The sequence below is a fragment of the Camarhynchus parvulus genome, chromosome 9, assembly GCF_901933205.1.
Source record: "Camarhynchus parvulus chromosome 9, STF_HiC, whole genome shotgun sequence".
NCBI lineage: Eukaryota > Metazoa > Chordata > Aves > Passeriformes > Thraupidae > Camarhynchus > Camarhynchus parvulus.
This window is the reverse complement of record NC_044579.1, coordinates 10,713,117-10,738,705: the sequence shown is the minus strand read 5'-3', so window position 1 is coordinate 10,738,705 and position 25,589 is coordinate 10,713,117. Positions and strand designations below refer to the sequence as shown.

Below are 25,589 nucleotides of genomic sequence, written 5' to 3'. Positions count from 1 at the left end.
CTAAACACATGTGGTCCAGCCAGTCCACCCTTTTCCTCCAGAACCTTGGGAACTTCAAATGAAACAGCAAGTCACAGAGTTCAAAAGAAACAAGGTGTTGCTCTTTCCTGTGAAGTACTGAGTAAATCTGCAAAACTCCTTCCTGTAGAATGCTGCCAGTGCCAGAAGTTTAAAAAAACAATCAGCTGAATTCATGGAGGGAAAATCGACTGAACAAAATTAAAGTTAAAAGTACTGACACCAGCTCAAGATTTATTCAGACATGGATCAAGGCATGCTATAACGCATTTTGGAGAAGGGTCACTGTTCTTGCATTATTTCCTGGCTCTACAACCAGCTGCCACCAGAAACACAGGCTGGAGTGCTGCTGTCTGGCCATTCCCATTTTCTGGTCCAGTTATGAAGCTTGTGCCTTCAACCTGAAATCAGAGTAATGCAGCTGTGCCTGCTCTGTACACCTGCTGCTCTGTGCACCTGCCCATACTAATAACTTACAATCAGATGTTTACCCTTATACATGAGTTTTAGCTCAAGGATGAATTCAGGGGAGTCTGGGGGCAAGCGTGAGGGTATGCAAGGGCAGAGAACCACATGTGAGCCCACTTCCCAAACACAGGCACACACAGCGAGACCTTCCCCGAAAAATGTCTGAGAGAAGAGGAAACCAGGCTGCTCACCTGCAAGTCCTGGCAAGTGTTGAAGCTTGTTTTTGCCAGAAAAGGAAACAGGTATCGTTTACTACCCACAGAGCTGAGATCTGTGCTGAGTACAGCACTGAGGCTGCTCTCTGACTCACACCCCCCAAGGGAGTGACATGACCAAGGTGTTGAGCATTTGGCCAGGGCTGTGGCACACGAGGGCAATCTCTCTGAACAATTAGAGGAGGCTCTCTACCTGCAGACAGAAAGATCCCAGTTTGATTTCAGGGACTGTCTGTACACACGCCTCTTCTCACTCGGTCATGCTATTGTAAAGGACAAAAATTCAACTTGCATGTTTGCTTAAGAGCAGGCCAATCACTGAGGACTGTCACTTGGGGAGTACCTTTAGCCTAAAGAATACAGAGGAGATTGCAACATCTTGGATAAACCCAGGTCTTTCAGCTGAGAATAATGATCTGAAGGAATGGTATTTCCCAAAAGTCAGGTATAAAAACTAGGTGAAAATAGAGTGAAAACTCTTTGGGAGTTCCAATGGAAAAAAACACCCCAAAACCAAAAAACAAACAAAGCAAAAGAACTGCACTCAGAGGAGGAAAGACAGTGATTAAGAGTAAAAAGAGGTTTTATTTTGCCCATTGAGGCAGAACAGAAAATCATCCCAGAAAGAAATCAGATATTTCATGACTCAAAGAAAGGAAGTTCAGAAGAGGAGACTAGATGCTCTTAGGGATACTGTAAAATCCACTGCAAATTCCAGAGTACTGAGAACATTGATGAGTGATGAAGGGGAAAAGTGGAGTTTCAGTGTTTATCTTGCTATGTAAATTCCTTGTGATGATTCCACAGAAATAGTTTCTGGGTTTTGAAATCTTTCATGAAACATGAATAAAAAGTATCAACCTCAAATTGTCCCTAGAAAGCAAAATACAAATTTGGTGTTCACGAAGCTGGTGCTGTGCATGAGGGGACTGTGTGAACTCTGTGTACAGATTGTCAGGGATGTTCAGTGGTCAAAGAAGCACTGGCAACTTGTGCTGCAGCCTGTGAGGGCTGCAGGAGGTCTGAGAGCACGTGGATGTGTGTCCTTATTGCCTTTCATGGGCTTTGTGTGAGCCAAGGCCACTCTGTCACCCAGCAGCACTGCCCAGTGCAGCACCATCAGGGACAGAGCAGCAACGGGATGGCTGCACAGCCCCTCAGGAGCACAGCATCCATCTCCAGGCTGCAATCCCACAGTAATCCTCACAGAATATTGCTGTCTCCAGTCTAAGTTCCATGTCCTTCTGGAAGGGGAAGACCCTGAGCACAAATGCTGTCCCTATGGTATGAGCAAGCAATCAGACTCACACTACAGACAGTTTTGGCACAAACTGTCCCCTGAGTGCCACGAGGATGAATTCTAATATAAATCCTAAGCCAAAAATTCCCAAGGACACAGTGGCCATGAATTTCAGTCCATCCAAGAGCTAGCAGCATGGTCAGGGTGCTACAACATGCATCACATGCTGGCTGCATGCATTTCCCCAAGATCAGTCTTGATGTGCCTCCCAGTACCAGCGCAATCAGATCATTGGTACCCAGGACTCCTCCCTGTACTTTCCTAGAAGGTTCAGTATAAAGTCCAAGACCTTCCCATCCCTCCTTCTGTTCCCCATCCTGGCTGCTCAGAGCCTGTAGACAAAGGATCTAAACCTTCGAAAAGTGTCTTGGTAACTTTTAACCCTGTCCAGAGCTGACCTTGCACGGCAGGAGTCAGTGAGGAGCTGCCCAATCTGTCGGGGTAGGGGCTGGCAGGAGGAGGGATGGCAGGAAAGGGGTGAGTCAGTTCAGTGCTCTGAAGCACCAGGAGCCCTGCACATTCCTTTGCAGATGGACACTGTTGGACTGAAATGACCCCACAGATGTCAACTATCAAATCCAGACACTCCTAACTCCACACTCCTCAGGTCTACATGAGTTTCTGCCCTGCCTCTTTACCAGGCAAGGAATTGTTCCTCACAGGAATCCGTTCCAACATGCTGGTTTCCCTGCTCCCTGTATCAGAGTTCTTCATGAATACACAGATAAATGCAGCTACTTTGTTATCTCTGCATTGCCAAAGAAAACTTTGCTGCTTTATTCTTCTCCACTCCCAGAAGTATAAAACTGTGGTCCACAGCAACACAGGAAAACATCATTTATTCACATGCAAAATCACAGTTCCCTAATCCTTCAAAAGTGAAAAAAGGCATAACTGGAAAAGTTTGCTACCAGGCAACTGGGGTGGATTTCATCACACCAGCACTGCTGCCTGGACACTGGAGACCCGCAGCCACAAGTGTTTTCAGAGCAAACCAGCCTTGCTTTGTCTCTGGCCAGTGGAGCAAGATTGCAGTGGCTTTTCTCCCCTTTGACCCCCCTGGCATTGCACAGCACTGGTCAGGTAATCACGAGTCTGTTTGTTTGTCTGTTTGCAAATCTCAGGAAGCAGCTCCAGCAAAATCTCCTAAGTCATCAGAATGCAGCAAAACACGGTGTCAAAACAATGCAACCCCATCCCTACCTCCAGCAGGACCTTTATCAGGAATTATCACCTGCTTATCTTGGAGTTTGGGATCACAGCAGGTCCAGGCTGAAGGACCCCTCCATCCAGCCTGCAGTGAGGGCGGGCAGCACCACCCAGCCCATGCTGTGCCCTCTGAAGGAGACATCATATCCTCACTTTGCCTGCTATGATGCGTCAATATTCAAATATTCGTGCAGGAGAAAGGGAAACTAGAGTAACTGGACAAACACACACCCAAGACAGAGCACACTCCTTCCTGGTCTGTAATCCTCTGGTTCAATAAACCTTAGCAAATCACTGAAGAGAAATTTCTCCCAGTAATGCAGAGGTGTACTGTCCTTATTAAAATGGTAGGTTCAAAAGTTTGGATTTGTTCGTGGATGATGAGTGTTTGCACAGCTGCCTCTCTGAAAGCCCTTCAAAATCAGTGTGCTCATAATTCCCATGGCTGCTCTACTGCCTCCTCTGTGGCTGGTTATCCCACGTATGCTGCATGTCCAGGAGCCAGGCAGCGAATCTGCTGGGGGGGAAATGTCCCCAGCCTTGCCTGGCGGCACTGAGCGGGGCTGGGGACAGGGGTCACACACGCAGGACAGGTGGCACTGGCAAGCCCTGTCTCCACTCCCCTGCCCGCTGTGCTGGCTCCGGGAGGGACGGAGGGAGACGCGGAGAGCCAGGTTTACAGCTCCAGAGGGTGAAGGGCAGCAGCGGGCCGCCAGCCCCAAGGAAGGCGAGTGGGGGTTCGCGCTCTCAGCACCCCCAGCTCGAGGAGGGCAGACCAGGGCACAACCAGGGCACCCTTTCGAGGTGCCAAAACATGCAGGGGTGCCAACGCAGCCCCCCGTGGGGGACAGAAGGGATGATTCCTCCGTAGGGAGGGGCAGCGCGGTGCAGGGGGGTCAGCGGCGCTGAGAGAGGGGTCATTCCCCTCAGGGAGGGTCACTCCCGGCCGCACCCGGGGCCGCGCGGCCCCCACGGAGCGGTGCGGGGGGTCAGCAGCGCTGAGAGAGGGGTCATTCCCCTCAGGGAGAGTCACTCCCCTGAGGGAGGGTCACTGCCGGCCGTGCCCGGGACTGCGCGGTGCGGTGCGGTGCGGTGCGGGGGGTCAGCAGCGCTGAGGGAGGGTCACTCCCCTGAGGGAGGGTCACTCCCGGCCGCGCCCGGGGCCGCGCGGCCCCCGCGGGGCGGGGCGGGGGCGCGGCCGGCAGGGGCGCGCTGGGCGCGGGGTTCAAGAGGCGCGCGGGGCGGCGCGCGGGCGGCAGAGCAGCAGCGCAGCGCGCGGGGCAGAGCGGCGCGCGCCCTCCGTCTGTCCGTCCCCTCAGCCCGCAGACATGGCCAGCGGAGGGCTGCAGCTCCTGGGCTTCGTCATGGCCTTCCTCGGCTGGGTCGGCATCATCATCAGCACCGCCATGCCCCAGTGGAAGATGGCATCCTACGCGGGGGACAACATCGTCACGGCCCAGGCGCTCTACGAGGGGCTGTGGATGTCGTGCGCCATGCAGAGCACGGGGCAGATCCAGTGCAAGGTGTACGACTCGCTGCTCAAGCTGGAAGGTAAGTTGGGGCTGGGAAGGTGGTGAGGGTGTCGGGGTGTCCGTCCCGTCGGGGCCGTGCCCGCCGCCCCAGCGCCTCTTGCTTCGGTCGGGGCGGAGGGGACCAGTCCCGCAGGGTCATTACCCCGCGGCCGTGTCGGTCGCGTCGAAGTTCAGGCTGAACTATTTGGACTGGGTTTGCCAGTCCTATTGCACGTCCAATGTCCCATCTCAGCCGTCGTCCCCTCGCCCCCACCCGGGTGCCTGTCGCGTTGGGGATGCCGCTGCTGTCGGGTCTCACGGTCTCTGTCCCGTTGAATTTACTCAGCCTGTCCCTTCAGGGCTGAAGGCGCAGGGCTCGGGGTCCCCCGTCTCTTTCATGACTCCTCACCCTGTCGGAGGTCGGATACGTCTCTCTTGGGGCTCCCCGCTAGGTCTGCCCCCCGGAGCTGAGGGTCACTCCCCGGTGACTGTCCTTTGGGGCACCCCCGGCAGTGCCGCCTCCCCGGGATGGAAGTGGGGCCGCTCCAGGGGCAGTGCTCGGGCAGGCGCCGGAGCTGCCCCGCATCCCCCTGCCCGCTGCCAGTCCCCCCCAAAAGTGCCCCGGAGGGAGGAAGGGTGAGATTCTGTACGTGCGTTCCGGAAAGCGCCGTGTTTGCGAACAAGAGCTTCTGGCTGTGGAGGTCCAGCCCAGGGACTGGGCTGCCGTCGCTGGGCAGCAGCGCTCAGCAGCGTGGCCGGAGTGGGCTCTTGGAGCACGGTTCCTGTTTGCCTTTGGCTGTTTTGGTCTTTTGTTCTCTGAGAAAGTCGCTGCTGCTCCCGCGGGGCTTTTAAGCTGAGGGCTGGCAGGTGAGCTGGCCTCCTGCCCAGGTAGCACTGCCTGGAGTTTTTAGGCAGGCCGGTATGCCAAGATAATCTGTGCGTCTCTTATCTTGTCCTGGGACGGCGAAGCCATGTCGTGCAGGCAGGAGCTGCAGCCTGGCTGGCTGGGGTGGCACGGGGGCACCAGCCTGGCTGGCTGGGGATCATTCGGGTGCTCAAGCCGAGCTGGAGCCTCAGAGAGGGCTATTTCTAGAGCGCTGGGGCAGATGATTTAGGGTGATACCTAAAGGGGTTAAAACAAATGTACTACTTTCTCAATACCTCGTGTCATCGCGAGTCCTGGAACACCCTCATCCCTCCCTAATTAATAAAATAATAATTGCCACCTTGGTCACCTTCTCTTTCCCAAAAGAATGAGCAGGCAGTTTCACGTAAACCGATGTCGGCGGGGAGTGTCCCCGAGTCCGATTGCCACCAGCCCTTCCCGTGTGTCAGGCGGTGAAGCCGGAGCCACCTTCGCGGCCAGCCCACGTCTGTCCCGGCTGTTTCCTGCCCCAGAGCTCCGCAGGAGGTGCGGGTGGCGCCCATCGGGAGCGCTTCGCACCCACTCGGCACTGGCAGGGTGCGGGGCTGTGCTGATCGGGGCAGGGCTGGGCGCGCCGTCCGGACTGCTCGGGCTGCTAATTATGTGTCAGCTCAGCTTCAATCCTCTTATCTCTCACTGGGGGTGGGGGGCGAAGATGCCAGCAGTGGCTGAGGAATCTCCATCCCCCCCCCGGATGGCTTGCGAAAGGTAACCTTGCCTCGGGGGCTGTGTGCAGCCCATTGTGCTGTAAATGGAGCCTGCCTTGAACAGGCTCCCCAAAAACCTGCCCCAGGCCCTCCTGACCTGGCCATTCATGGCCGAGCGGTGAAACGAGCTGCTCCCCTCACCTTTGTCCGGCCAACAATGCGGCCTCTTCTCTTCGGGGGGAGGGAGTGACAGGGACCGAGGCTGAGCTTGTGGTGGCCTTTTCTGTTCTCGCCGAGCTCTGCAGGACGGTATGCCTGAGAATTCTCAAATAACAGGGAGATCATAGGGTGTGTTATCCTCACGGAAATCAGTGAGGGCTGGCAAAAGGGCTCCTCATTCTTGTGCTCCCTCAGCTTTCTTAGGCTGTGCCTTTCCCACTTTTAGGCAGATCATGCCTGGGGACATACACTTTATCTTTCGTTTCACCTCCTGGTGTCCCTTCAAGGTCTTGCGGTCGCATAGGCCTGGGTCGGGACCAGCAGTTCTGGTTTGGGTGGAGGTGCAAAAAAAAAAAAAAAAAAAAACACCCCAAACTGTTTATACCAAATCAACAGCCACACCCTGGGACAGGTGCAGTGGAGAGCTCCCTTACTGCATTCATCTGTGTCCTGCTGAAGGTGGCACAGCTGTGTGGGCAGAACTTCTGCCTGGCCACGCTTTCCTGCCGGGGCTTCATCTGCCCCAGGTGCTCTGAGCCACATGTCAGAGCCACCGATGGGAGAGGCTCAGATCTGTAATTACTTTGTCCCTGTAGAAAGGACTGAGCCTTCTTGCACCTGCAGTAACTCGTGTTTGTGGGAATGCTGGAAGGCTTTGCCAGCAAGTTTTGGAACATCTGGTAGCTGTTGCCATTCCTCTGGGTGTGTCAGTGTTTGGCTGCAAGGCAGAGATGGGGTTGGCACAAGCTGATAAGCACCATTAGCCAGCCGAGGGGCCTCCAGCTTCCCGTGTGGGCACACTGCTGGAGTGCACCCGTGCTGGCACTTCTCCCGCAGCTGTGTTCAGCTGAGGGCTTATGTCACTGCTCCTATTCAGGCAACAGAAAGGCTGCGTTTTGCTGGCTTACGTGAAAAGCAGTGCGTGGCCACACGCAGACATAGAGGCAACAAATGCCACCCTTGCAACGAGGCTTTGTTGCACAGCCTCAGCATTGTTCTTGTGGCCCTCCAGCATGGTCCATGGAGCTTAGCTCAGCTTTGTGCTCCTCGGGGTCTCAGGGGGATGGTCCCAGACATGAGGGAATAGGGCTCCTGGTAGCTGTCTCTGAAAGTTTCCAGCCCCACCTAACCACATTCTCCTGTTCAGGACAGATGTTGTTCTGAATCCTGTCTAGGCTGTTTTAGCTGAAGATACTCATCGACCTGTTTGATTTTGCTGGGAGAGGTTCTGTGTTTGAGACAAGCTGAGACTCATCTATCACTTCATCACCAAACCTAGTACATCCACAATGAGCCTTTGTGCCCTAGCCCAGAAAATAAACAAGGTTTTGAATGCCCTCTGGGTCAAGCAACATGGCTGAAATGTGAAATCTTCCCTCCTACACCTTTACCACCCTGGCTGAGCCTGTTCCAATGGGTGGGGGGAAGGAACGGTTCATGCTCAGGTTACTGCTGCTCAGTTCTGGTGGTAGGGGACTTGGGATGGTGGCCCAGGGAGGGACAAAGCATGAGGGACATGTGTCCAATTCTCCATCTTTAGATCTTGATTAAGCAGGTAGAACCTGTTGGTGTCTGTGCTTTTATGTGGGTTAAGGGTTAATTTGCTACTGTGTTTCTCAATCCTTGTTCCTTCCTGATGAAAAATTGTGATTGAGTGATAAAACAGTCTCTTGTGCTGGCTTTGAGAAGGTAGAGGGTTACTTGGAATGCCACCGAGGCTGTTCCTGTGCAGGGCCCTGGTGTGTCTGCAGGAGGGGATGGATGGCAGTCTGTCGCAATACACTGGCTTTATTGCTCTACAGGCAGCTTCTAAGCAGCTTTCAGTAGCTGGTGTTACTATGTGTTACTAAATCTCTTGGTAAGGGAATTTCCAGGCTTCGTGGGAAAACAGGCTGCCCAGATCTCCTCTGACCAGGAATCTGGAAATGGTGGTATCATGCTTGTCTTACAACCAATCTTTATTTGTCAGTGAGGGTAGGAGGGCATCGAACCTTACTTGCTTTGAGATATGCAGAGTACAAGGCCACTGTTACCTACTGAACTTGCCTCTTGTGCACTGGACATGCAGTAGGGAGTTCCCAACCTTCCCATTTTGTAAAAACCAGGACCCAGAGTCCTTGTCCTGCCTGGATACCTCGGTATGGTCTTTCAGACTTCACGGAGGTGCTTTGAAAGTGTCCAGACTAGAATCTGCTGCTGGGTATGCAAAGTGGGCCTTTGCAGGGTCTGGTAACGGGGTTGAAAGCCTCCAAGACATTAGCAGCTTTTGACAACAACTTCAAAGTGTGAGAAGAGATGTTTGCTGGCCACCTCTGAAGTGTGCTTAGATCTTCAGTCCCCTGTCTACTGCACAAAAGTAACTTTCACATGCTGGCAGGGCAGACCTGCAGGATCTCAGCTCTCCCTCCTTCCAGGGAATCCAGCTTTCATGAAACTCCGGTGGGAAGGCTTTGAAGGCTGCTGGCTTCTCTCAGAGGTGGACAGTGGAACATGCTTCCTGTACTGCAGGGCTGCTTGAAACTCCTGGGGAACTTACCTCATAAGGACTAGAGGGAGCTGCACAGCATCTGTCTCACCTGTATTTTGTCATCAGTTAGTTGGATGAAGGCCCATGGGAAGGGAAGGAAAAGTCCTTGTTTTAAATTAAGGCAGTTGATGAGCATCCATATCAGAGAATAATCTGCACACAAAGCTATTACCGCAATTTTGCCTTACAAACAGGCATTACAAAAATCCCATGGCACTTTCCCAACAGCTTTTCTGTAATATAAATGACATAAACAGATTGAATAAGGAAATGGGATGATAGAGAAAACCTTCAAACATCTGCAGGTGAAGTACTGAAGTATTTTTTTATATAGCTAAGCAGTTACCAGCAATTACTTCTGTCTCAGTTAATGATAGTTGTGGAAGGAAAGCATATTACTTAGGACTCAGATAAACTGAATAAGGTTGTTTGTGTCCAAAACCACTAACAATAATTCTGAATGGTTTGTTAGTATTTTTTTTTAAAGATGTGGGGTTTATTCTGTGAAACAGGTGTGAGCTGCAGCTGCATGCTTGTGGAGTTTGGGGTTTATTTATGCCCTGTAGAATGCACATTAGTTATTGATTGTCATGAGGCATTTTAAGCCTCTGTTTTTCAGTTCTTGCTGCTTTGTTGCTACAGGGTTTTCAGACCATGTCTCTCATTGCTAACCAGCAATCAAAAGGCTTGGCTTCAGAGTGAATACTGGTTTGTATTGACAAAATACTGTTGCCATCTGACAGCTCTTGTTTGGTGCCAGGCCACTTTGTCTCACCTTGTGCAGGACTGTTTTTTGCCCAAGAGCTCCCAAGACTGCTTGGGTTTTCCTGCCTGTTCCTGTTGGTGAGACAGTTGCAGCAACAAGGAGTGTGGGGGAAATCCTGTTTTCCCTCTAATATGGTAGAAGTTGTAAAGTTAAATTGCTGTGGATTACTTCTACTTGCTGTCAGCAGCCTGTCCTGTTTAGCAGGTTGAGACGATATTGTACTTGTATAATTTTGGATTTTTAAAGCATCTGGAAAGGCCTGTGTGAACAACAGAACTATTATTAAAGTAGCTTTCCCAGCCCCTGGATGTGCAGCTTCCATTGACAGCATGTCTGTTAATGTGTAGTTACTAACTGGTAGCTTGTATGATGATTAACTGTGGCCAGTGCACTGCACACATTGCAAAAGTGGTCGGAGGACAAAAGCCCTGCCTCCCAGGCTGTGCTGGGAGCACAGGGCAGGTGGAGGATGGTTGGCTAACACAGCCATGTCACATTGCTGCTTCTTGGGACAAAGGAACAGAATGTTCTGCAAGGGCAGAACCTGTTCTACTGTCCCACTGCAAGCTTCCTCCAGGTTTCTGTCCCTTTGTGAGCCATGCATGAGGAGGGGGTGAGGGCACCAGGAGTTGTCCCAGCAGCGTCTGCTGAGAGTGGGCAGCCCTGGGGAATGCTCACAATGCTGTATTTTGTTCAGCTGCTTCGGCAAAGCTGTTGTGGCATGCATCCAGTTAATACTTATACATATTGAGATTTTGGTGCATTTCATAGTTGGGTTTTTAGAGGTCATAGAAACCTTTTCCAGCATTTTCCTGTGTTTGTCCCTTGGCACTGTGTGTGAAGGTGAAATGTTTTTTTCCACCCTTATAACTGTTTTTCTGGTTTTCAGAGATAGCATTGCCTATTTTGAGCTTCATGAAAGAACTCTTTCAAAACCCTCTTCTATAAAGTAATTTCTTCTGCAGCAAGACTGAGCCAAACTTCCTGTAGTCTTGATAAAACAGGTTTGGTACCTCTGCAGAACATAAGTTTCCCATGCCTAGTACAAACTGGTACTCAGCCATGGGCCTCTCCAGAGCTTCTGCTGTAGGGCACAATTTAGCCTTAAATGTATGGCAGCTGAATTGGTTGCCTGTCAGCTGAAGCCTTTCTGAACACTGGCATCGCTTTTGTAAGGTAGAAATTACTTTTGGAGTGTAATCTCTGACACTAGAGATAAATCAATTAAAAACGAGTTTGGATAGTGCAGTGGTGATTTATGCTAAAGTGACAACTGGCTTTGTTAATGGGTTTCTGTACATGCAGCAGATGGGCTTTGATTAACACATGGGTGGTGCAGAGGTGTGTCACCTTCCCCTTTGGAGGAAGTGAGAGATGATATTAGCCAAGCTGATTGAGGAATTTTCCCAAGAAAGCCAACAGTCATCTTATGAAAGTGTGTTCCTTCCTGTTGCTCTGATGGTCTTTTTGTTGTGTTGTTTGTAACTGGTTTCATAATGTGTTTACAGAACAGTAGGGTTGTGTGTAAAGGGGCAGATCCAGATCTGTTTTAGAGCAAATTAGAGCTTGGTGTTGGTATGGGTCACAGGAGTTTTCCTGCACCAGCAGCTCTGTGGGACAAAGTGTAGTAAAGAAGCTGCAGAGGATGGCTGTGTGGCTTTGCTCTCCTCCTGGCCAGGTCTGAGCTCTGAGTTTCAGACTGCGCCACAGAGCCCATTGTTGGGGCAGGGACTCAGATGGGCTCACCATGCCAGCCCTGAGTGAGTGTGCAGGTGCTCTGTTGAAGGCTTAAATCTTGCAGTCCAAGCCTGAAATGCTTTGCAGAGCTCTACCAGGATGCAGTCAGGGTGTTTTGAGGGATGAGCTTCAGATCTGAGATTCTGTGTCAGGGGACACCTGTGCCTTGGTAACAGCATACTCCTTGGAGCTTATTCATTGTATTAACTAGCCCTGTTTGTTCTCAGGGCTTTACAGGGCTGTGTATGAAAATTCATTCTGTTCAAAAAAACCTGATTTGCCAGACAATGAAGCTCAGGCTCTTATTTCACTGCTAGTCAGGTGTTTTGTCACCTGAGGGGTTTTTTTAGTAATGACTTAATTTGCATTACTACTTTTTTTTTGTATCAAGAAAATCTAAGTTCAGAAGCTCCCATTAGTAGGATTAGTGTGTCTTCATGCCTTCAGATGACTCCATATAAAAACCAAATCCCGAGGTACATCAAGTCTGTCTGCTGAGAACTCGCAATGAGAGGCATCACCCCATGTTCCAACTCTTCAAAAGCACAAGAAGCTCTTAAAGCATTTAAGTATCTTTGAGTCAATTAAGCTAAATATTTTATGTAGAAAAGAAAACAAGGTATTTTTCAATTGTCTGGGAAAGTCCTATTTCTTTTGCCATTGTATTTTTGTACCCTCTGGGACTCAAAGTGAGAATGTAGCATAAAAACATCTAAATCAGCACTGAGTTATTTGTATAAAAGACAGGTTTTGGAAGTGTTGAACAGCAAATGGGCCTCTCTGTCTGCTGTGGCACTATTCATATGTATGTCACTATTCATATTAAAACATGTGCTTAAGTACTTTGTCAAGGTAGAGCCTAAATCTGAATACTTCTTTTGATAAACAGATATGTCCTTCCAATTGGGATTCAAATGATCAAGGAACAAAAGATGTCTGGGGGCAATTCCCAGGTCATTTCCTGCAAAAGGCCGCTGCATACCCTTGTTTGCCATGCATTTTAGAAGAGGCAGAGAGCCCTCTGATCCCGATGCATGGCAGCCTTGAGACTAAAGCTGAGAAGGAATGTCTTGCTTGGCTGTATCCTGTGTATTAGGGAGCAGGAATACTTAGATAGAAGATTGTTGAGCCCAGTAATCTGAATTTTGATTTGTATCTTGAGTTTACTTTGTGGATAACTCAAATCCTATTGTCTTCCAGGCAGTCTGCAGGCCACAAGGGCTTTGATGGTGGCTTCAATACTCCTGGGGCTCGTTGGAATGTTTGTTGCTGTGACAGGCATGAAATGCATGAAGTGCATGGAAGATGACCAGGTGAAGAAGATGAGGATGGCTGTCTTCGGTGGGGTGATCTTCATCATTTCAGGTTGGTAACATAAGATGTGCTGAGTGTTGAATGTGCTGTTTCCTAGGCGCCACATATCCTGTGCGGGATGTGGGAGGGCTTGATGTGTTGCTCCAAGAGCATTTTGGTCTGGGAACTCCTTAGAGGACTTTGGTTCAGGCTACCTGAGGCACCTTAGCACTGGCATTGCAATCTCCATATGGACTTCATGCTTTCCATATCTCTTGGCAGAGCTGATTTTGACCCTGCTTCAGCGAGAAAAGGCTGTCAGCAGAGCAGTCTTGCCTTTGCTGCAGTGTAACTGTGGGAAGCCTCAAATCTGTTCTTAACTTCTGTCCCAACCAGCACTAAATGGAACAGCTCAGAACTTCCAGGGTAGTAGCAGCTCAGCTTTACTCCAGATGCTGATTCTACTGCATCCGTATTTTTGCAGTGATTTTGCTGATTCTTTTTTCTTAAGCCTTGACATGATGTGCTGTTTGTGTGCAGGTCTGGCAGCGCTGGTGGCCACATCCTGGTATGGCAACAGAGTGGCTCGAGCCTTTTATGATCCTTTCACCCCCGTCAACACCAGGTACTGACCCATTTGGTGTAACACACTATAGTTTAGCATGACAAGTGCTCACAGGGCTTAGGTTTGGGTAGCAGTCACTCAAAACAAAGAAAGGAAGTTTCTGAACTAGCTGGGCAGGCTTCAGGCTGTGCAGAAAGAGATGGGACCGGATCTCGTTCTCCATGTGGCTCTTAGATCTTGGCTTTAAGGTAACATCACTGCCAGAGACCTCACAGCTGGGACTTCTGCGATTTTTGCCCCACTACATGCTAAAGGGCTGGTTTGCACAGAGCTTGGCCTGCAGCTATTGGGGGTGACTCAAAATACTGGAGAAACCCAGCTCTGAGCTTTGAAGATCAACAAAGCCTGACTGCTCCAAGCTGCTGCCTTGCAGGAAGCCACATCCATCCCAGTTTCTGCTTTCTCCTGCTATGTGTGAATGTATAACTACAAGTAATACCTCTGGATTACAGTGATTCTCACTTTCTCCCTTCTTTCTTCTCCAGATTTGAGTTTGGGTCAGCTCTCTTTATCGGCTGGGCAGCTTCATCTCTGGCCATACTGGGGGGATCCTTCCTCTGCTGCTCCTGTCCACGGAGAGAAACTTCATATCCCCCCACCCGAGGCTACCCAAAAAATGCCTCCTCCACAGGGAAGGATTATGTATAATGAAACAAAGAAGAGGAGCCGCCAGCACTGGTAGTGAAAGCATTTTGGAGAGGACACTACAATGCCACTGTCCTGAGCAGAGTCCAGGCTCTAGGTTCTGCCTTCCTCTTCTCCCAAAAATGTGTATATTTTTGTAATCCTCTTTGCTACTGGACATAACTTCTCCTTTCTCTCCCAGCCCGTGGAGGAAGGCTAGCCTAGATTCATAGGTATTGCCACTGGAAAGATGAAACCTCCAAGCTTGGGTTAAGTTTAGTATTTGGGAGTAAAAGGGAAAATGATACTGTTTTTATAGACGGATGTTGGTGCTTTTTTTAGTTGGTTGTTTTTATTTTTTTTTAAATAGATGGTAACAATTCAGTCCCATATCCCATTAAGTTAGAGCCCAGTGTGGTGTGTGTAGAAATTAAAGGAACATATATAATATACAGAATGATGAAACCAATAGCTTAAGGGGAAACATAATTTTGGGGAAAAGGCTTTACATGTAAGAATGTTTGGAGATGTAAAATGCTCTTGTACTGTCTTATTGGCATAATCTTCAGCACCCTCCTTTCCATGCAGACAAAGGGTCAGAAACAAATTGCTGTGGCTTCAGTGGAAATCCACACTGTCTGTGCACATGCTGTTGGCTAATGGAAGATGCAGTGTAAGGTAGAGACCACAGAAGTTACCAGACTCCCAAAGCATCTGCAGGTTTCCCTGGTGCCAGGGAAGAGCTCAAGGAAAAGGATTGCCTTCTGTTTTCACTATGTGTCTATGGTGAGGCTGTGGCTGTTCCTTAGACACCGAGTGCTGCCAGTGATTGTTTCTCCATGTTCCCACCCTGGCAGCTGAGCTTGAAGCTTTATCTCTGTGTCTGTTACAGGTCACCTTTTACACTCTCCTCTTTCCTCAAGGCTTTCTCATTTGGGCTTAGTTTCCCAATCTCTGTTTGCCTGTTGCAGCTAGCTGTGTTAAACCAAACTGAATGCACTGCCACTCCCTGATGTTTCCCCAAGGATACCTCACACACTGCCATTCCATCCTGTCTATTTCTTGTAAACACTTCCAGTGATGATATGAAGGCAAATTCCAAGAAAACTGACCCAAAGGTTATGGCATTTGCTTGTAATCCAAGTTCACCAAAGAGGAAGAAACAAACATTTTAAAGATATAGCCATCCTTATATATTAAATCATACCTAAAAAAATAATAATGCTGTTCATCAAAGGTTCCCACCCCTTCCCCTGAAACACCCACTCAGCCACTTGGTGTTGGCTGACACTGGGAGTTAAGTCTTGTGATTCCTACAGGGATAGTGCCACTTCTCCAAAGCTCCAGAAGGAAACTGGTGCTTCTGATCAGGCTTTATAATTGTGTATATGTTCAGAGGCATCAGATCTCTTGATTTCCTTCCATAGACAGGGAGAGCCTCTGGCTGAGCTATGTACCACGTTGGTGGTCTGTACAAGCCTTGTACCTCTGTACCCGACTCTTGCAGCATAAAGTTACTAAAAGAAACCAAGCAGAGCATTTGCTTCAGGCTCGAGTTGCTGTTGGCCTATACTTGGAGCTGGGCCATGTGGCTTCCCCTTCTCCATGGGGAATTGCCTGTGCACAGCAGCTGCCTCGGGAGACCTCTTGTCTTGGGAGGTGGAAGCTCAGGTCACATTAAAGAGCTGCTGAAGTCTGTGCTTTTGTATTTGCATTAACCCTGAGCCAGGGAGCAGATGCTTGTACTGGGAACTTGTAAAAAGTGTTTAAACAATTTCAATAAATGGACTTTTTTAAGGAAAATCAGACTATTACTTCATTTCTTGTTTTTGAACAGAACTTGGAACAGTGCACATGGAAGTGAAGAGTGGGACTTGGGCTTTTGGGAGCCTGCCTGCCAGGATGGAGCTTGTTTAGCTGTGTGTATCTACAGCAGACTTAGGTGGGGACAGATCTTCTGCAGTGAGTCAGGCAGTTGTGGCCTCTGGCAGAAACTCACCCAGTAATTGCTCCGATTGCAGCCCAGGAACCAGAAGGTCTGCTCTGCTCCTCGGCAAGGCAGGCTGCACCCTGGGTGGAGCAGGAAGGGGCAGGGGCAAGGCAGACTGTCCCTGGCAGGGGAGTGGGAGCTGCGGGAATGGGGAGGGGATGGGACTCGGAGCCAGGGTGTTCCCAGGAGAGGTGCTCTGCCTTCAGAGCAGGGAGAGTTCTGCTGATCCTTGTGTGACTCCTTCATCTCACTCTAAGGCCCTTCAAGGAGTGTACTGTGCTTCTATTGTGACAGTACAACCTTTCTTGCAGGCCTGGTAGAGAATGGTTCCTGTTGGGTATGGGGTCTTACAACCTGCACTGATAGCTCCCCAGGATATCAAGGCTCTATCCCCCTGCTTCTGCCTGCCCTGGAAACCTTTTTCTGTTCAGGGTTTTGAGTTCATCCCTTTTATATTTTTAAGTACTTGTGATGAGAGGCAAACTGTATTTAAAGCATTTTCTTAAGCTCTGTCAAGGAGCTGCCTCCTCTAGTCCCTCACTCTCCAAGGGCTGTTTGCTTTTGTGATTACAAACAATAGGAACAAAGCTAATTAGGCCTTGTAAAGCTGGCAGAGCAAAACAGCCAGGCATGTGGCTGGCTGAGTGAGCTTGCAGTGCCTGGAGCAGGCTGGTTGCCTGGCATAGTTTGGGATCTATGGTCATTCTTATTCCAACCTGTCAATTAGTCAAGGATTTCCATTGAGATTAATTTTTTCCCATGTTTTCATGTTCTCTCCCTCTCCAAGGACTCTTGCAACTTCTACTCTGAGGTTTCCTGGGCAGAAGAAAAGAGGAAAGCAATTCCACCTCTAAAATGGTCAGTAAGACTTCTCAGCAGCTGGCAAAAATAGACCACTGCAGGAGATGCAGATCTGCGTGAGGCTGGCACAGAGGCAGGAGCCAGAGGCTACCTTGTTTGTTTGTTTGCTATATTTTAACTGGACAAAATTCAAAGCCAAACTTTCATTTCCTCTCCCTTTCTGCCATGATCATGCAATTCTACTTGGCCATGTTTCCTACAACCCTTTGGCCATCTTTGCTGTAGTTTGCATAGAAAAGCAGTTGCATGGGTTGAAAGCTGGGGGAGTTTCTCACTGGATTTCAGTATTTGCACGTGACTGACATTCCTGCTGCTAAAGCCATCTTGCAATGAAATGATGGCATTTGTCTCTGCAGACAATGGGAACTTTGACTGCTTTTTGGCACCTTCTTCTATGTCATATTTATTATTCACATAGTGCCAGAGCTCTGTACACTATGCAGAGAACTTCACTGTCAGTGGGAATTACATGCTCATTTATATTGCTTAGATATTTCGAAGGAGTAAGAGACCTCAAGATGTTTTTGGAATAGCATCAGCCTGTTGGATTTCTTGGCTTCTCCAGCTCAATAATTTTAAGAAATAATCCATGCCCAATGCCTTTTTCAGATTCAGTTTCTGATTTGCACATGAGCTTCTTGTAATAAATTTGGCTTTGTTTTCTGTATTGCTCTGAAAACATAGCTAAAGAGTATTAAAGCAGTGAAAACTGACAATTAAGATCACAGAAATAGCAAGGCAACCTAGTGACAGCTGTTGACAGCTGTTTGTGAAACACTTATACAAGCTCAGAATCTTTTTAATATAAGGCAGAAGCAGAAATAATGGCATTACTGAGGGAAAGAAGTTAATGAAGGACTTCTTCTCGAGAGAAAAGCCCAGAAATGTCACTAACCTTCTGAAGCTGCTCAAAACAGCAGCAGATCTACAAATCTAGATGAGTAACCAGACTGACAGAGCCTGAGCCTTTGTCCTGAGCATGGAGACATCTGGAGTAACTTTGGGGCGGCCAGTGAAGTGACAGTGATGTGAAATTGTCTCAGTCTTTTCACAAAGGACAGCTAAAAGCTGCCAATGGTAGCAGCATCTTCCAGGGTCTTACACCTAAGTCTACCTGAAAAGTTACTTTGTGCTCAGCTCTTTGCACAGTGTCAGCGCTGCAGTCAAATCACAGAACAGCCTGGATTGGAAGGGACCTTTCCTTGTCACCTTGTCCATGCCCCTGCAATGGGTGGGGACATCTTCAATAAATCCTGCAATGTCACACCTCACAAGTGCCCAAAGCCTGACGGCTAGTGTGTATCCCATCAGGATTACTCGCCCACAATATTTTTTGCCCATGACCTTAGCAGCCACCAGCTGGCAGAGGAGATGGCTGGTGTGACACTGAGCGGAGGAGCCGCAGACTCACATCAACCACGTGTTTCAGCCAGGGCTTTGCATCCAACTGAGCTGAGCTTTCCAAACTGGCCTTTGGATTGCAACACAAACAGTATTGCAAGGGTTCCTCCCTGTCCCCCTTCATTACACTCTTCATTCCTCCACTCCCACTGCTTCTTCAATTTGCCTTGTAGCTGTTTCCCTGCTTCTAGAAGTCCAGCCTGTGACAAGGAGCTTGTTCTTCTATAGCATGTTGCTTTTGACCCTTTCTGCAGCTCCTGAAGTCCTGTGCTCAGGCATCTGCATCACTGAGCAGAAAGGGAAAAACACTCCTTTGTTGAGCCTCGTGCTTGATTGGAAAACATCCCAACTCCTACAGCTTTTCCAGAAAAGCCCTGCCTGGATTCCTAGCATACTGCATCAGGGACTTGGTGTTCCTAGGGTCTACATTTCCTACAGGGACCTGCTGTGCATACCAGGAGCCCCTTGAGCTATGGAGCCTGTGGGTGCTCCTGCTGTTCTGCCACAGGGGACACAAGGAGCCTTCAGCTGGTGGGTCCTGCCTGGGCTGGGGGCCAAGCCCTGGGCAACTCACCTGGATAACACATCTCCTGGGTTTGCCTTGAGGCACAGAAACCGCCCTCCACTCTGATCTGGTTCATCAGCCAGGCCCAGGAGCAGGTTTCATGTCAGAAACATGAATTTTGATGTTTCCCATATTTTTGCCTTGCTCTAGAATGGCTCTGCTTCCATTGTGTCCTAATTCACTGTAGTTGTGCAGGCTGTCCCTCCTGCTAGGAGAAGGACTGTTTGGGAAAATGTTGTCATCACCAGGGAAGTCCATCTGACCATCCCAGGCTGTTGCTGGCTGGTACAGCCAGACTGGGTGGCACACTCTGGGACATTGCACAAGTCTACATTCTTACCATGGTGTTTTTGTACTTCACCTACCCCATCATAAAATTCCACACCTGTCTTTTGTCCAGGAAGCTGAAGGAAGTGACTGACATAAAAAACTGTTTTTTCACATCAGGGCAGAGGATCCCCAGGACTGAGGGGTACAAAGACAGCCTTTGCCAATGTCCTATAGTTTGCAGATGGGTTTTAGTGGGAAAAAAAAAAGGGAAAGCGAGGGAAGAACAACATGAACTAGCTCGTGCCAAGCTTTCTTACTTCCTAAGCTCCTAGAAAAGTCCCAGCTATGTGAAAGCTGCTGAGTGCTGCACCAGTGTTCTCGCTGCCACGGATTCACCTCCCACTGCAGCCAAGGGCTTTGACTTTTAGTTTCGAACCACCCAGCAAGGTTCAGCAGGTGGGAGGCACGGGATGCTGCTGTTCCCAGCCCAGCACTCCTGGCTGCCCTTGGAGCCAGCTGCCCCAGCAGGACAGCAGCCGGGGAGACCTAAAACAAGCTCAGCCAAGGGAAAAAAAAGCAAGAAATAGCATTCTTATTACAAGGTAAACAGTATTAACTCCGTCTTGGGGGAGGAGGAACATCACGGCGGCGATCGGCTTTTCTGCCCACAGCCGGGGAGGGGCGGTGGAACGCGCTCCACCCTCCCCTTGTGCAACACTGCCCAGGCAGCAGCTGTAAATAATCATTTACCTGTGTCTGCTCCTCTTTCGCGGCTGTTGTCGTTCAGTGCAGCTCCCGGAGGGGTGGCTGCCCTGAGGTGTGCATGGCACAGCCTGAGCCCGGGGCTGGCAGAGCTGTGTCCCACCAGCCCGAGCTGGGAGCCCCGGGCCGGCCCTGAGAGCAAGGCTGCCAGCTGCGCTAGGGGGATGGGAGAGTGTGGGCTGCATTTGTTGTTTTTTCAGGGAAAAGAGCTCAACGGTTCCTTTTAATTATTGTTTTCTCAGACCCACAATAACATTTCTCCACACTGCGTTCTCTGGAAAAGGTCTGGTAAAAACACATAGGCCAAAACACATCTGTCAGAAAGCCAGGTCTGCTTGTTTACCTGACTCCTGGATTTCAACACAGGTGCTCTGAAGTCTTCTCTGAACCTTTCCTGACTTCAGGTCCTCAGAAACTCGGGACAAAAAGGGGAAGCCAGTCCCTTCCTATGTGCTTTTCCCTGCCAATGAGTAAAAATGCCTAAACTGACCCAGACCTACGGGTAGTCACTTTTGTTGAGATTTACTGGTCACTGTCATATTGTAGCATGACAAAAGCATCCTTTGGGAAGTATGCGTGGAATGGATGCTCTGGGAGCATGAGCAGCAATGTGACCATGCCCAGGCAGCCCTGTGCACAGAGCAGGGGACGTGAGGAGGAATGAAACCCTCGGCTGCTGCCTTCCTTCAGGGAGGGATGTGGCCTTGGCCCAGCAAGCAGAGTCTGCACAAGAGGGAGTCTAATTTACAGTGCCCTGTAATTTGCTGATGCTGTAATATGTTTAGCTTGGGGAGAAGGCTGTGTTGATGTTACCGTGTTCACTCACATTGGAGCTGTGGTGTGTTCCATCCACATGGAAAACAATTCCACAAAGGGTTGGACCTGGGCCATCCCCATGAAAATAACGGGCAGTAGCTCAGCTGGGGCTGAGCTGTTGGGGCTTTCCTGGGTGGGAGCAGCCCCCTGAACCCTCCAGACCCAGGTGGGGTGTGACAGCCGAGCACCTGCTGCAGTGACGCTCACTCTTCCTTCAGAACTACTGCCAAGGTTAATTAGACTTCAGGTGTCAGCACAGGACCAGGCAGGATCCCCCTAATGCTTTTGAACTGTTCCCAAATCACTGGCTGCAGAGTCAGAAAACATAGCTCCATCTCTCTATCTATGACTTTTCTTCTAGCTGGTGCTTTTTTTTAGTCCAGGCAATGAAGGTGAGAATATTGTTTTCAGTACCAGCTGGTAGCAGAAACAATAAAAATTATCTCAACACACACCCTGGGGTGCCAGGGTGATACTAGACAGACAGACAGACAGCAAATAATTACTGCTCTGATCAGGTCCTGCTTTGGGATACAACATTGTCGTGGCTCAAACACGCCTCTCTCTTTGCCTGGTAGATTTGTTAGCAGTAATTGCTTACACCTGTGCAGTGCTTGAGCTCATGGGGCTGCTCCAGGCTGTCTGCTGCATCTTTCAGGGTAACACTGCAGGACTAAGCCCTGCAGATATAGGAAGCACTTGTTCAAAATTCAAGCTAACTCCAGAGCAAGTATTTCTCTCCACAAGGCTTACATGGCTCTTTACACCTAAATTCTTCATCATCCTCAGAGCAGCCAAGTGAGTTAGGACAGTGTCTTCACTGTGGTTACAAATGGGCAGCAGGCAAACCATAGCCCTGAACCCTAAATGCCTGAAACCAAGTGAAGTGCCTACAGATCCAGGAGGCTTTGGACTTGGACTTGGGTTGAACTTGGACCACTCAGTCCTCAAGCTGCCCTGGAAAGGGGGAAGTCTCCCTAGCTCCATCCTTGCCAGCCATGTGCTTTTGAGTCCTTCTTTTTGCCATCTCTGGACTCTCATCACTCACACTGAGCTGAGTGAAGAGCTCTCTGCTGGGTTTGCCAGTGGGTGCTCAGGCCAGCAGAAGGCAGGGACTGGGCTGAGACCCTGCAGCTCAGAGGCAAGGGAGAAAAGCAGAGTGCTGGGGTAGGACCACACTTCTGGCACCAGTGACTCCTTGGGCAAGGCAGGTCAGCAAAGCTCCCAGGCTTGCCACAGAATTCCTCAGAAACTGGAACATTAAGTAAGAGTCTGCCTGGAGTCCTGTGTTTCAGAGGAATGATGAAATTTTCCTTGCACACACCTATTTCTACTGAAGGCAAGAGTTAGTCCTGATTCAGAGCAGCTCTTATCACTGCAAGACAATGTTTTAATAGGAATTTCCTTACAATTTGTTCCCAGAGCCAGGCTCAGGCCAGCTTTGAAAGATGATGATATCAAGACCGAAGTCCAGAGCAGATGAAAATTGCTCTTACAGAATTGCACTCAGCATGAACCTTTTTCCAAAGAAGACATATCAGGTATTTTGAAATAAGGTAAAAACATTAATTACAGCTGTAGCAGTAGTTCAAAATGTGACAGGCCTTTTAGAACTTGTTGCCATAGGTCACAATGTCAATATTGCAAAAGAGTAGTTTGTTTCCATCATAATCAAGTTGTCTAGCACTGAATAATGGACTACTGGAGGCTGCCTCTTTATCTTGGCATACACAGAGCTCAGCAGTGTGTGTCAACACCAAGAACACTTGAAGGATTGCATTGCTTTATCTGCTTGGACCCAAAAATACAAGAGCTTTGGAGGAGATTCAAAGTTTTGTAAAGTACCTATTCTAAGCCAGCTTACCCCCTTCTAATATAGACAAACTTGCTTATCTATGTCCTGGTGTTCAGAACTTAGCCCTCCCTTTCCTCCTATTATTCACCTGGGTAATGAAATCTGTGCTGTGCAAAAGGGGCACATGAACTTGCAGAGGTTTCCATTGGTGCACTTCTACCCAAATTATTTCAGTGTTACATAAATGGTGTCAGCCCTCAGCCCCTCTAAGCAGCAGCTTCAGCTAAGCTGTGCCAGGTGCCATACAAACAGCTCAGAGCTTGGAAAAAGACATAATCTATTAAGGGTGGGACAGAACCAAATATATACACTTAAATCAACTTGTTCATGCATGACTGGAGTGCAGTAACAGCTCCAGTGAAGCAGCCAGTGTTGAGCTCAGTGTCCCTGAGCCTGCAGCACCTGGACTCCCTTCTGGGCCATAACTTGGCTATTCCTACTAATTTTAAAGAAGGCATACCTATGGAAATGATAGGGCAAATACAGCACAGAGGGTCCCAGAACTGACCATAGTCTTGTCCCTGTTTAGGTCACTTAAGCATTTCTTACAGAACAGATGGCACATTAAGTGCAGGGCAGGCTCTGCTCCCTTCCTGCTACAGCAGAGATGTGCAAGTAAAGCAGTGGATCTGCTAATCTCTTCCATGATGAGATTTAGATAAAGGTTCATTTGGGACTCCCCTGTGACATGGGTAATTTTGATTCACACCTCTTGGACAAATGAGAGCTAAAAGAGTGATTACAACATCCATGACTTCCCACAAGAGATACTTTCAGGACATTTGAGTTTTTATCTTTTTGCAGAACTAATAGAAATTCAGGAAAAAAATGCTGATAAAACCTAAACACACACTCTTCCTTCTTTCCATGGAATTCAACTGCAAAACAACTTACAACGTAGCTAATAAAAAATGGAAAATTTCCTCTCAGAGTCATAGCTTTTCCTCTCAAGAGCAATTGAGGTGATTTCCTATGAAAGCCTGTTTCTGCCCAGTGCCAGTAGCAGTGTTTTTCTTCCCAGGATAGGTGGCTGCACATATTTGTGGAGAGCACCTGTGCACTTGGTGCTGGATGTGCCATCACACCCAGCCTAGGATGGCAGAAGATGTCCCTCCCCACAAGCATGGGTCTGCTCCTGACACCAGTAACTCTGCATCCCCATGATCCTTGGGGCTCCTGTTGTCAGTGAAATCTCTTCCATGTCAGAGATTTATTTTTTCCTGCTGGATGTTTCTCATGTGGCTTTAATTCTGTTTGTGGAGGCAGCTGCATGCACAGATCAGAGGAACGGGCTGGGCGCAGAGTCAGCTTCCCACAAGTTATCTCTGGTTGACTGGGGCAGGTGGGGAAGGGAGGATATGGGCTCCATCCATCCCAAAACCTGTGGGATGGCTCAGGATTGTTACTGTAGTGATGATATCTTCTTGCAGAGAAGACCAGAAGAATGTGGTGGGTGCAACCTGGGACACATTCCCACACCCGCCTCTGTATATTTACACTCATTCAGCTCCAACATCCCATTAGGCTTGATGGAAGCAATTAAAAAAAGCAGCAGTAGCTGTTCTTGTTCTTTTGTGAAAACCAACTAGTGAGATTCTGTTACAGATGAGCAGTCAAATTTTAAGCTGACTGGTGAAGTTAGGCTCCCAGGGTAATTCTGTCTTTTGGAAAAGCTGTGTGTGTGTATGTCAGTGTAACATAGCCCAGCCCAGCACAGGGAGCCTTCCAGCAGGGCCAAGTTTAACTGCTCAGTAGAGGGGAGAATGGGGATCTGTTCTGACTAGGACCAGCAGGAGAAAAAGTGTGTTTATGCAAGCATGCATGTGTGTAGGTGGCACACACACACACTGGACTGTTTGCAAAGGACAGTGCCAGAACATTAGACATGATTCCAGCATCTGCTTGGAAAAAACTTCTAGCAGTATCATAAGAGTAATGAAAGTTTGGAACTGCTGCCATTTGTGGGGCAATTTCTGTTATTTTTGTGTGGAGATCCCACTGGGAAAAGATTAAGTCCATTTGTTTGTTGTAACAACACAGGAAGGGAAGAGGTTTTCCTTTTATCCTGCTAGAACCTTTGGCATCATATCCCTTTTCTCATCTGGTTGAGATCCATATTCAAACCAACAGAGCTTGTCCATGGCTACCATTCAGTAAACAGGAACGAGCTACAGCCAGCTTTTATCTAGATTGAATTAAGCAGGCAGCAGATTGAAGATGTAACATGTTCCCCTTTCCTTTTGCTGGAGCAGGAAGGGATGGATTGAACCCCACTGGGAAAAGGCCTCCCTTGATTCTGATGACAGAAACTTCTGACTGCAGCTGATGGAATAGGAAGCCCTTGAGTTACAGTAATACATCCTAAATGTGGTTGACAAGCCTCTGACAAAACCAGTGGTGAACCCCTGCTTCAACTGGGTGCTCACATCATTCTAATCCAGAAATGATCACAATCTCTGCAGACTTGTACTATTTGAAAATGCCATCAGATTTTCCGACCTGGAAGTGCCCTGAGGCAATCCTCGGCTATTGACTCTGGACTTCCAGCAGCCACCGAAACTCAAACTGAGTCCTTTCTTCTTTTGGATAAACAATCCACCCTTTGCCTCCCTGTTCCCATCCAACAGAACACTCACTCTTGTAAATGAAAGCAAGCTAATTTACTGATCTCAACTGCTCTTTTCCCAACATGATATTCAATGCTGTGAGTCACCAAAAAAGGCTCTCCCCTTTTCCATTAAGGTCAGCAGAAGCTTTAGCAGGGAGTAGGTGCCTGGTCATAGCTCCAGGCTGAGCTGGCAGCACCAGAAGCAGTGTCCAGGTGGAGGAAGATTTTCTGCATCTGCCTGTGCCACAGATACAGCACCCTAATGTCAGAGGAGGTCAGATAAGCAAGATAAGTTGCATTGCCCGAGCCTTCTTTTTTAACAACTCTTTTCGGATGCAAATAATTCAGTTTAATACAGGTAGGTGCTGCCCCAGGTC

At 48.9% G+C, this 25,589-nt stretch overlaps 1 protein-coding gene across 1 annotated transcript; it reads left to right on the top strand.

Moving 5' to 3' along the window:
- The first annotated feature begins 4,532 nt into the window (after window positions 1-4,532).
- CLDN1 (claudin 1) lies at window positions 4,533-15,888 on the top strand. The gene is made up of 4 exons (XM_030954713.1): window positions 4,533-4,761; window positions 12,743-12,907; window positions 13,376-13,460; window positions 13,946-15,888. Exons 1-4 carry the CDS (start codon window positions 4,539-4,541, stop codon window positions 14,106-14,108), a joined length of 636 nt encoding a protein of 211 aa, XP_030810573.1. The 5' UTR covers window positions 4,533-4,538; the 3' UTR covers window positions 14,109-15,888.
- The last annotated feature ends 9,701 nt before the right edge of the window (window positions 15,889-25,589 follow it).